This window comes from Dermochelys coriacea, chromosome 2 (assembly GCF_009764565.3).
Source record: "Dermochelys coriacea isolate rDerCor1 chromosome 2, rDerCor1.pri.v4, whole genome shotgun sequence".
NCBI lineage: Eukaryota > Metazoa > Chordata > Testudines > Dermochelyidae > Dermochelys > Dermochelys coriacea.
The window spans coordinates 34749809-34762039 of record NC_050069.1 but is presented as its reverse complement, the minus strand read 5'-3'; the positions used below and the strand labels follow the sequence as shown (position 1 = coordinate 34762039).

The 12231-nt window shown below is 38.2% G+C and overlaps 1 protein-coding gene across 11 annotated transcripts in view; it reads left to right on the top strand.

Moving 5' to 3' along the window:
• Positions 1-12231, top strand: part of OXR1 (oxidation resistance 1) — a 454063-nt gene that overhangs the window by 395167 nt on the left and 46665 nt on the right. For all 11 annotated transcript variants that reach the window (XM_038388483.2, XM_038388479.2, XM_038388481.2 and 8 more), the window contains 2 exons: positions 1740-1914; positions 4068-4227. In XM_038388483.2, coding sequence (XP_038244411.1) covers positions 1740-1914; positions 4068-4227 — 335 coding nt within the window. The remainder of the gene's footprint in view (positions 1-1739; positions 1915-4067; positions 4228-12231) is intronic.

The following is a 12231-nucleotide window of genomic DNA, read 5'->3' as shown; positions in this document are numbered from 1 at the left end:
GCGGATCGGCTGAACCTGCGGACACAGCAGGTAAACAAACCGGCCCGACCCGGCAGGGGTTTTCCCCGCACAAGCGGCAGAACAAGTTTGGGAACCACTGCCCTAGTATTTTTCATTCTTTTTGTTTTTTGTTTTTTGTTTTTTTGCTTTGTTTTCCAAACTTGGCTGTGTTCTCTTTGCTTATTAAAGGCTTCCTTCTGAATCAGCTTGAAGTGTGGGATTTGGGGATTTAGTCTGTCTCAGAGGCTGTTTATTTTGGTTTGATCACTATCCCTTTAGCTAAACTTGGCTGGTTATACCTAATCACTTATCCAGCATTTAGGAACTTAATAGTTCCTTAGTTCATTAGAAATACCACAGCAAAATATACAGCTACTTCATCCTGTGTGTTTTGTAACTCTAAAATATTTGATAAATGTGCTAATTTTAGAAATGTAAGTCTTAATTCTGCATTGATGAATGCAGAAATTGGTTTCTTGAAATGAAAAGTAACTAATACACATACATTCAGTACACAAGACTGACGTACGTTTAAATATATACATTAATCTTTTCTCTTGTGAATATGTTTCCACTGTATATTCTGTGTCACTTTATTGCTATCTGGTCACATTTTGTACATTGGGAAAATGAATTTTTTTTAAAAAAAGGGGTGGGGTGGAAGGGAGAGGATTCCAGTCTCAGACTACAGGTAAAATGTCTTTTTGATGCATGTGACGGGTGTACCTGGCCCTTCGTGACCCGCTGATGGAGGCCAACCAGTCCTACTACACCCCACCCAGGAAGGAGCCGCAAAGGTTGGTCCTCCAGGCCTGCCTAGAGAGGTCTTGTGAAAACAGTCAATCAGAGCCCAGCAGGCACAGATTAAAGGAGCTACAGGGGCTTAGTAGGGCAGTACCTGCCTGGGACCAGAGGGGCGAGGAAGGGTGCTCCTCTCTGGCCAAAGGCGCTTGACTAGCTGCATTTACTAGCCCTGGGAGAGAGGAGCTGATAACTTTAACCATAAGGTAATGGCTGAAGGTGAAGGGGCCAGGTGGGAGGAGGCCCAGGAAAGCAGCAGTAAGTAATTAAAGGAACCGGTGCATGGCTGTTTATAAGGTCCTTGGGTTTGTACCCAGATATAAGGTCCTTGGGTTTGTACCCAGAGTGGTGAGCCGGCCTGGGTTCCCCCACCAGCCACTGGCAAAGGGGTCAAGGTTCCTATAGAAGCGCAAGCAAAGGGCTGAACTTAAAGGGCCCAGAGACTGGGATGAAGACCCTGGAGGGCATATAGTGTAAATTCTTAACTATCCCAGAAGGGTTCATTTTTGACTGTGACTTGGCTGGAGGGCCAAGCTACTGAAGACCTGCCTAGTGAGGCTGGCAACTTACAGTGAGCGCCAGAGCAGGAAAAAGATTGCAGAACCGCACCCCGCTCCTAGGAAGCCCTCATGAGGTGAATCATTTTTCCCCCTCTCCCTATTACGGTGCATTTTCAAACAACTGAAATTTCAGTATGTACTGTAGGATTGTGATGTGGGGGAGAGAAAGAAGTTAGAAGTAAGTTTTATTGTTCCATGTGTATAAGTAAGTTTAAATATGCTGAATGGTAGCAAATCTTTATAATGAAAGAAAACCATTCGCAGCTAATACAGGCTGCATTTGATTAATCATCCTAATATGTAGTTGGTTAATTGTATGGTTCAGCTTGTGGATTAGAACTTGACAGATCTACCTGCTTTCCCCCCCCTTTTTTTCAGTAATAGGTTCTGCTCTTATGAAAGAGAAGAGAAGACATCGATCTCACAAGTTCTTGTGTCTCAGAGTTGGAAAACCTATGAGAAAAACATTTGTGTCACAAGCAAGTGCATTAATGCAGCAATATGCACAGAGAGATAAGAAACACGAGTACTGGTTTGCTGTTCCACATGAAAGGTAAAGAGGGATTAGATTGTCAGATTATAATGATGCCGGGGAAAATATTTATCTAATTTACCTTCCTCTACGCTTCTCAAAATCATGTATAAGTAATTATACCTTCCATGTAATAACACAAGAGGCAAATCTTGCCATTCTTCCACAGCTGTGGAGAGTGTCAGATGCAGAAGAATAACATGGTTCTACTCAAATCGGGTCAGAAATTGGAAAGCTTGTGCATGTGGAAATACAACTACATGCTGGGTGGGCTAGGGGAAGAGTAGATGGACCATGTGCATCCACTGCTACTTGGAGCTATTAACAATTGCACCTCCATAGTGTGGGGACACAAGATTAGCCAGGTGCAGGAGTTTTGCTAATGTGAGGAGAAGGGTTTTAGGTTTATGTACCTTGTACTAATGCTGGCATGCCCCTTTATTTCTACTTGGCATCTCTTTTAATTAACCAAACTGTGCTACTAGCTAACTTTTAAAGACTGCATCCTTGGTAGGCCAAGTGGCTGGCTGTCATGGCATATATCAGCATGGAGAGGAATTGAGATGGACTCATCTCCATCCTGTTGTGTGTGAGAGAGAAGATCAAGGAGCAAGTTAATCATAGAACATCAGGGTTGGAAGGGATCTCAGGAGGTCATCTAGTCCAACCCCCACGGTAATGTAGTCCTTGTTTTGTACATGGCAATAGCATCATACAGTGGGGAAGGATGTTAAATGTTGGCGGTTTAAGTAAGCTTCTTATAGGCAAAGTCAACAACTTTCTATTTTAAATACTAGTTTATTACAATTGTTGCCAATTAATAATTGGCATTTATTAGCTAGTAGTTTTGAGACACCAGTTATTTTGAACTGACATGGACACTGACACTGCTCCCATGCATAGGCAGGTAGGATTATGTGAGGAAGTTTTCATTGTCATGACCTGTTCTGCCTTGTTCAAAGTGGGAGTTCGGTTTCTATTTTTTTCTGTTGAACATCTTTTGAAAAGCACTAAAATTCATTTAGAATAAAAGGTTAACTTAACATTTTAGCTGAGCACTGTTTAGTGGCTATTGATCTCTGGAAACAGAGTTACAAGGAAGATGTAGTTAGAATCTTATAAGAACTTGCTGGTATGCAGGAAGTGTGATTTTTGATAATCTAGTGTCAGTTTGGGCAGGGTTTATTTTAAGGAGAATAATTTAAATACACTTCTGATATTCACTTTAATCTCTTTGGGCCTGATCTTGTTCTTTGTGCTGACTTACAGTACATAAACTAGCCACAAGGGAGACATCCAAGGAAGAGGAGAGGGAGGATACTTGTCCCCATTCCACAACACCATAAAGCCTCAGGGCTGCTATAATCCTCAAGGCTATTCTGTTCCTGTCCATGGTTGTGAAGTGTCATTGAAGTTGTGGTATTGCAAAGCCACTGGTACTGTCCCCCAAACTTCCCTCAGTCAGTGCAAGGGGAACCCTCATAGAACACAGTTCAGTAGCACATGAGGGATAGTAATTTCTTGTGCAGTCTTATGGGATCATTCCCTCCCAAACTGTGGAAACGCTCCCATGTTTCTGTGACACCTATAGAAAAGAGGATTTGCCACTTAATGAACTGCTACTACTAGACAAATCTGTCTGTATTTCAGGATTTTGTTATATGCACAACTTCTGCTTTCTTTCTTAGTGCCGTCTAGTAATGCTAAGTAGAATATGAAAACACTCAGAAGTGGTTTAGGCTCAAAGTGTAGGTTTTATTTGGGGCAGAATGAGGCAAGAGAGAAACCTTTCTATTCATATTTGGTTTAAACCTCCTATGAGTCTATTTAAGCAGGCCTTTTGTTATAGAGGTTGGATATTTCAATGGTTGGTACTATATAAAACTCTTAAGATGAGAGCTCAAACAGTATTATTGTGCTACTGTATAAGAATGGAAAAAGTTAAGGTGACAAATTTAAAGCTGGTCTATTTTCACTGTCCAAGTTTAGTGAAATACTAAAAGTAAACAATAGCATAATTAACAGATTCTCCACCAGGTTTGTTTCTATGATCTCATGTAGTAATAAAGCACAAGCAAGTTGTGGGTTTTTTACATGCATGTGCAATCCTTGATAAAGTCAACAACTAATACATTTTGTTTTAATTTGTGTCATTACTTGATTTTGTTTTTCAGGACAGAACACTTGTATGCCTTCTTTATTCAGTGGAGCCCAGAAATGTATTCAGAGGATACTGGGGAGTCTATTAGAGAGCCTGGGTTTATAGTTGTAAAGAAAAATGAAGAGCCTGAAACTGGTGATTGCACTAATGAAGCTGCTTCTAGGGAGTGGGAGGTAAGAAAAAGCATTCTCAGGGGATCTTTTTTCTTAATTTTTCAATAATATTAATTGTTTGAATTATATTTTTGATACAAGGAAAGTTTACTTAAATAAGTTGAAAAACATATGAAGTACTATATATAATACATTTTGTCAATTCATTAACTAGAATTATTCAGTGTACTTTTTAATTTGTGCCACCCTAACACTTTACTGCAACTTATTGGTTTGGGCAACATTTCACCAATTACGAACCTGCTCTTTTTTTTTCCACATCCAGGAAGCTGTATTTTGGAATACACAATAGGCAACTCCCCCCCCCCCCCCCCAAAAAAAAAAGTTGAAAGAGGCGTAAATAGTTCAGAAAGTACTACCTTTGTACAAAATCCATCTTTTTGATAAAAGGGCTTACCATTGTTTAAGGAAACTATAGTAGAGTAGCCTGTTTTAGTACGTATGTATTAGGTGCACATGCATAGAGCCTGCAAATCTGTGGATATCCACTTTATATTCGCAGCTCTCCATATCCACGGACCGTGTTTGTGGATCGCAGACCAGATGTGGATAAAAATGTTGTATCTGTGCAGAGCTCTGTGTCACTGCATAAATCTCATAATGTAAATATAAGGTGCTGTGAGAAAATAAGTACTCCATAAGTGTGTATATATACATAGGACTTTTTATAAATTGTAGGGGGTTTTGTTGGATTAACTGGGAAAACCTATCTTTTTTTAGATTTAATAACATGTAGAATGTTGTTGCCTGGATTAATATTTTAATATTAAAATGTATTACTGTTGGAATGCATATATGCTTCTTTGTAATAAATGTATTACTCCCATGTTCATCAGCGTACATTGTGTGTCTATGGACACATCTTACATGTGCATACAGTTAACATATTATTTGTATGTTTTTTTAAGTGTGCATATGGAGAAAAAAGTCGCTTGTAATTTTCATGTGCAGTCAGTAGTTTCAGTCTAAAATTGAAGTGTCATAGCAAATTATTCTGTTTTAATGATGTGTACAAGAGTTCTATAATATACGTTTGCTGCAAATGACAATATTGAAGTACCCATCATCATCACTTAATATGAGTCTGTGAGACCATTATAAACTCACTGTCAATTTTGCATCAGGATCTGCTGTATTTATTGTAGTATATTGGAGTGCCAAAAATCCATCTGAATATTTTCTATAGTGCCCTTTTTCATTCTAAATACCTTAAACACATTTTTAAGAAGTTAGATTCACATTAGGCTTAATGTAGATACCAGTTTTCTTCTCTAAGAACTTTTTATCCTGTTTGTTTTTAAATTTCTGAAATTAAAGATTATAAATTAGAACCCTGAGATCCATAATTTTATCAGAAGCAAACTACAAACCACTGCTTCTGCAACATAATAGGTCTTACCTGTAGGATTCCATTGCTACATTCAGAACTTTAGCCTAGCTTTGTACATGCATATGCTGTATATCATCAGGCTCTCATTTTCAAACCTATACCTCAGTTACATGGGTATATTGGTGTCCAAGTATTGTGCTGGTAAAAAATTGCAAGAAAAAAGCCGGTGTGAGTAAGACTGAAAGTTCCAAATTGTGCCTTGGAAGTTGGGGCCCAGATTGAAAAGTGTTTAATATACAGTGCTCTAAATGTAATGTTTTTGTCTTGGATTGGATAAAATTTCCAATATACCTCATATTTCCTTTCAAAAGAAAAATGTTGCAAACAAAGAATGTGGATAGGATTAGGAAATGGGTGTGGGAAGCTTCTTCTATATCCGTCCCAAAGAAATTTTTCCACTAACTGTAGTATGAGCTTCTCTCTTTAGAAAGTGTACTGTTTCAGGAAAAAGTCTAATGGGCAGAAAACGTGATGTACAATATCTACAACTACCACTGATCCTGTGATGGATCAGGAATGCTATCTCAGATTTGATGACATTGCTTTGATCCATAGTATTACACAGTATTAAAATACTCTTTAAGTGAAATAATTCAGCTATACAATATTAAACACTGCACTAGCTTATAAGAAACTGAGTTACTAGCTTAGCGGTGCTTAGTTCCACTCATTTTTACATACGTTAATTTTACAAATAGTTCTAGTACTGAGCATCACTACCAATTCACAATTAAAGGATGATAGGTGACATTCAAGCAATGTCAGCTCTGTGTAGGATATCTGTGTGTGGAACTCTTTTTCTCCAGTGTGTGTCTGTGATACACAGGAATCTACTGTTTAGGACTCTCACTGGTTTGAGATTACTTCTGTTTATTGCACCTATCACTCTGGCAAAGCAGTGTAGAAAGTTTTTATTCATTCGGGTCTTAAGGCTTAATTCTTAAGGCTAATTTCTGTGAAGCCTACAGGAAATTAAAATACCAAGGGCATGTCTACACAGCCCTGTAGTTCTAACTACGGGGAACACCAATATGCACCAAAGTGCTGCACTGTAACTCCCCCATGTGGCTGTTGCGTAAGGAAACGTAAAGGTCCCGAGTTTGTACTGATGTCCTCTTCAAAGAGGACTACAGCATAGATATGCCCTATGACAATTTTTATATTTCTTAGGTAAGAAATAAAACTCCACTTCCGTGTCATGTTCTGAACAAATGCATTACCTTAACATTATCTCTATCCATCCTTCTCAACCCTCACTACTGCCTTGTCATGAGAAGGGATCATCACATTTTAAAATTAGTTTTCAAGTTCATCAGGGCAGGGATATTGTCTTTATCTATATTGTGATGAGCCTAGCATATTTTGGGGAGCTGCAGTAATGCCATAATCTATTACCCTTAGTAATAAGGAAAGTTTGAATTTCAGTGGGGGGTTTTTGTATCAATGTTTATAGGCACACATGCTTATGATAGTGTTTTATAGATACAAAAGTCTTCCTGCATAGAGATTTTTTCTAAAAAGGTGTCTTACATTTGCATCTAAGCATAATCAGACTAGACATGAGTCTAATATTTTCGATCAAGTAGTTGCATAGTTGCCACTGAAAACACCACCTCCCCCAGTGGTTCACAATGTAAACCTGCGTGTTTTTCAGGTCTGTACCTGTGGAGGCTGAGAGAAACTGAGTTAGTTATGTTCTAACCAGTGTATGGGTTTATAGACTCTAAATTATAGATTTCTGAGAACCTGCTGAGTTCATGAAATAGGTGTTCATGTGTTTGAACTAGCCTTTGCTACTCCTAGGTGTGATGCTTGTGTGTTGGTTAAAGCCTCTGAGGCAATGAGTACTGGAGACTGAAAGAGTTTACATAACCTGGAGCTTGAAAACATGGATTATAGTGCCATAAAAACAGGAACAGATCCTCAATCAGTGCCTTCCAGATTTTTTCTGTGCCTGATTGCAAAGACACTAAGAAGCTTGCAGAGGATAAATGTTATCTTGAATTCTACCATAATCTTGAACACTTGGCTTAAGTGAAGTTAAGGTAATTGGTTAATTCATTTTTGTATAAGATTCTTCAAAATTGTCTAGTAACACTCTCTTTACGGTGTTTTGTAGGATGCCTTCCTTTTTTATCTCTTGCTGTGGAGGTCAGATATTTCTCTACCATGTATTTATTGCCTTTTTCATAGGAAAAATATATTGTAAGTCACTTAAAGCAGTTGATAACCTTTATTCTATGACCAAGCAAAGTTCAGCTTATGAAGGAAAATGTAGAAGCAAAAGTGCTATTCTTTACCTTTTATTCTTTAGTCTTTAGGTTTTTATCTTGCGCCTCCCACCTCCCCAATGTAACTACTACTTCTGCGAATATTGTCCCTATCGGTACTCCACTTCAGATGCATATGCACCTCTTGAGCCCTAGCTTGGAGACTTTCCACTGAGCAGTGTCCATTCGGCCAGCGCATATGCTCTATACAACCTTGTGCTGCACTCTGAGGATATATAGGACTGTGCAGATGAACCTCCCTTGGTTCCTTCTTTATCTGAATGTCCAACAAGAACAGTCTGAAGCGGAAGGGGGAAGGAGGGTGGGTAGTGGAGCACCCATAGGGACATACATCTGGAAAAAAGTTAGTGTACCAGGCACTTCTTCGAGTAGTGTCCCTATGGGTGCTCAATTTCAGGTGACTCCTGAGCGGTATCCTCATAGGATACTCCAATCAAGGGCTTGAGAGGCACATGCACACCTGAAGTGGAGCACCCATAAGTACGTACATTTTGAAGAATCATAGTTACTGCTCAAGGGTGAGTAACATTGTCTTACATGGAAGGCAGTACTAGCCTTGCACTGACAACACTTTCTGGGTTTAACTGTTTACTCAAGAAGTTTCTAGTCTTTACATATTAAGAATCTTTGTTCATTTCACTTTCAAGTGGTGGTAGTGTTCTACTCTTTTGTAATTCTGTGTCTTTTCCCACTGCACTAATAACTTAAATGTAAGGCTTAGTAGACTAGTGAACTTGTTAGTTTAACTGAGGAGAAAGAATCTTTATTTTAGTAGTGTCTTTTCTGCAATTCCTGAATTGTTCCCAAACCAGTTGAAGTCAGAAATCCTACTTGGGTCTAATTTTAATTGTAAATGGTTGTGGGGAAGAGGGTGGGAAGCTTGTGAAGGCTTATCCACACCAAGGCTATGACCTTTCCCCACTTTCTGTTACTATCACTACCTCTGCTGATCTCTTTTTTCCTCAGGCTTGCTCCAAAAGCGTTTGTATGTCTACTTACTGCAGTATTTTAAAATGGGCATATATAAATAGTATATACAGGATTTTGAAATGTGCCTTGGGACAAGGCAATAGTACCGAGAGAAAATATATTTATTTTAAAATAGTTTGCGGTATTTTTTAGATATGTGCACACACCTTTAATATAGGGGAAAAATGTTTTTACATTCCATCGGAATTCCTTCCATGGAGAGGAGGGTGCATTTTAGGAAATAAACATCAAGATGTATATATTAAAGTACCCAAAGTGACCCGATCTCCAAAGGATGTAATCAAATGGCAAGTAACCACATGTTTTTGGAAATGTCAGGAATTGGAACTTTTTTGAACCCACAATTACAATGAAATATATTTAACACACAATTTAATAATTTATTAATGAAAAAAGATTTATTTCATTCTGGGAAATATGCCAACTGTATTTACCAGCTCTTAGAGACAGGTTTATAATTTTGACAATACTAGCTGGGAAGTGAGTGTCTGAACTTTAGTAATCCAGAGCGGGGGGGGGGGGGGGAAACCTGGAATGACGTTTAAGAAGCTTCATTATTACCATAATAAAGAATGCATTTTAATTGTGTAATTTCACCATATAGGATACGTACCATAAATCATAATCAACTTTCATTTTATTTATTTATTTAACTAACTTGATCCTATTTTTTTTCAATCTTGAGAAGAATGTCTTATTTTGGTTCCAATTAATTTAATCTCCTAATCTTTGGAGCTTCCTCATAGAAATCAGTGAAACTACTAGCATATTAAGGAAAGCAGGACGTGGTCCATTATATTCTTTTGACTAGCTGAGTTGTCCTTGCAATTTATTTGAGGTAGCTTTCTCTGTGCAAATACCATGTCTGATTTTATTCAGGTTGTGATCGCTTTTTTTTTTAATTCCTCTGTTCTAAAGACATTCTATAAAGTGTATATTAAAAAATGGATGGCAATATGGCATTACCAAGTTTCATATATTGCAGATGCTAGACACTGTTTCCTATTCACTAATAAGAGTACAGTATTGGAACTGTCATGTTGGATTAGGCCCATTGTCTACCTAGTACAGTATCCTGTTTCTTGTGGCTGGCACCAGATGCTTCAGAAAAAGGTGCAAGAAATCTCACATTAGGCAGATCTGGAGTAATCTGCCTCCCATGAATGTCTCCGCTGTCATTTCTAATAGTTTCAAACATGAGCTTTTATCTCCCTTCCATTAACTTACTTGGCATTACCTGTTATAATGCTGGCATTTGAAAGAAATTAAACTGCTTGTGTTGATTGCTGCTTAACTGTTCGTGCAACAGTCAATCTGCAATATATTTCTGAACATTTGAAGAAACTGCCATTTTAAAATGTATATGTAAAAAGCAATGCATACAGTTAGTCTGGAGCAGAAAACACAACAATTTATAAACATTTATAATTACATAAACAGTGATGAAGATGGATACAGAACTCTACTGCAAAGGAAAAGTCTTTATCTAGAAATTAAAAAAAAAAAAAAGGTGGGGGTGGGAATTATGGCAGCCATATTGTAGAACAGACACAGGTAACGTCATAGGAATAAAGATAATGTACTGTTTTTTATAACTTGATTGTTGATTAATTTCATAGAATAATGTTCTGCCACCTGGTACTGATCTAGTTTGCAATCTTAATTAACATGAAAGACTGACCTCTGCAGGTGACGGGCTGAAATCCTAAAGCATGAGCATAAGACGTAAACTAGAAGTGCGCCCCAAGGCTGCTGAGCCCTGCACATTGCCATCCCAAGCACCCCATCATACAATTGCACTCCTAAGTTTGTCTAGCTCTGTAATAAAACTAAGTTGTTTGCCCCCACAGCTCCTGTTGGGAGGCTGTTCCAGGACCTCTGTTCCACAAGGGGATATTAGAGTGTGTATTGTCAGAGAAGCACTAGCCAGCAAGTAAGAACATGGAGTTGGACAGTTCATGTCCAAATCCATATTATAATGCATATCTAAAGGCCCAGTATGAAACGCAGATCAATAAGTATGTTGTTTGGAAAGACGATGGATTTGAATTTCAATGGCTTGTTTGTGTTTGAAGTCTGAAGCTCCCATCTGTTTGCCCATTTTTACTAGTTCCTTGTGTAGTTCTCAAACTACCTTCTACATATCAGGATTATGGAACAGAAGATTTAATTAACTATATTTTAGGGGAAAACTTTTTCAAAGGCACAATTAGAAAAATCTCCCCCTAAATCGGTATATGGTATGTCCTCGCTCTAGATTTTTATTGTGTGAAGGAAGCTTCCATGCATACAAGTATATGTCCTTATGACTGACTGACTAGGTCAAAGGTTTTTGTGCTATCTCAGCATCTTTCATATAGATTTCTCTAGTGTTGCTAATGAGGTTGACTGTGCTAATGAAATGCAACTGTGGTGTCTGTTCATCACTTTCTAACTATGATTTGATCAAGGCCACCCCATTATGAAGAGAGGAGAGACTTGATACAGTGATGTCTTTAATTAAAAGCACATGCCATGTCTGCTCTCAAATGTTGCCAGAGTATGCCACAATTAAACAGTTCAGTGATCAGAAGTCTTTGTGCTACTGGCACAATCTTTCAGTGTTCAGTCTAGATACAGAAGGTCACAGACTTTACAATATGTGAGATTGTTGTAAAGATGAAGTCAAACTTCTAGAGAAGGACTTTAAGTAGCAGACTTGTTATTGGATAAGGCAAAACATTTTACTTTTTGAACTACTGCATACAGTCCTTTCTAAATAATATGGAGGAAAAAATCCAGCAATCCTGTGGCTTTCTTCCTCTAAAGCAAGAATCTGTCTTACTGCAAAGCAAACAAATGCTGAGGGAAAATATGAGGCTCAGCATTTAATGAGATATCTCCTGCAATGCATGTTCAAGAAGCAACAGTCTGTGGGAGACAGTGCTTCTACATTGGAGCCATACTCTTTGGAAACTGGTGTGCTGATGGAGTGTTGTGTGTGGACAGTTCTGTGACACCAATATATCCAAAATCCATGAATTTGGGAGGATAGTGTTATTGACACAATCTGTCCTCATAAAGAATCTGAGGATAAGTTTTTAGCGTTTTCTTTCACTGGAGGGTATTATATGGCTCATCGTGTAGTAACTTTTGATATTTGCTTAATGGCAACTACTGTGAATCATCCCATTCATTAATACTTTTTGAAGCACAGCTGTAGAATGCTGTGGAGACTTTTAGGATTTAGAACTGAGGATTTGATATAATGACCTAGTCCTGTAATGGACCCAAGTACTTTTATTTGTATTATCATAGCACTTAAAAGCCCTAGTCATTGACCAGGACCCTACT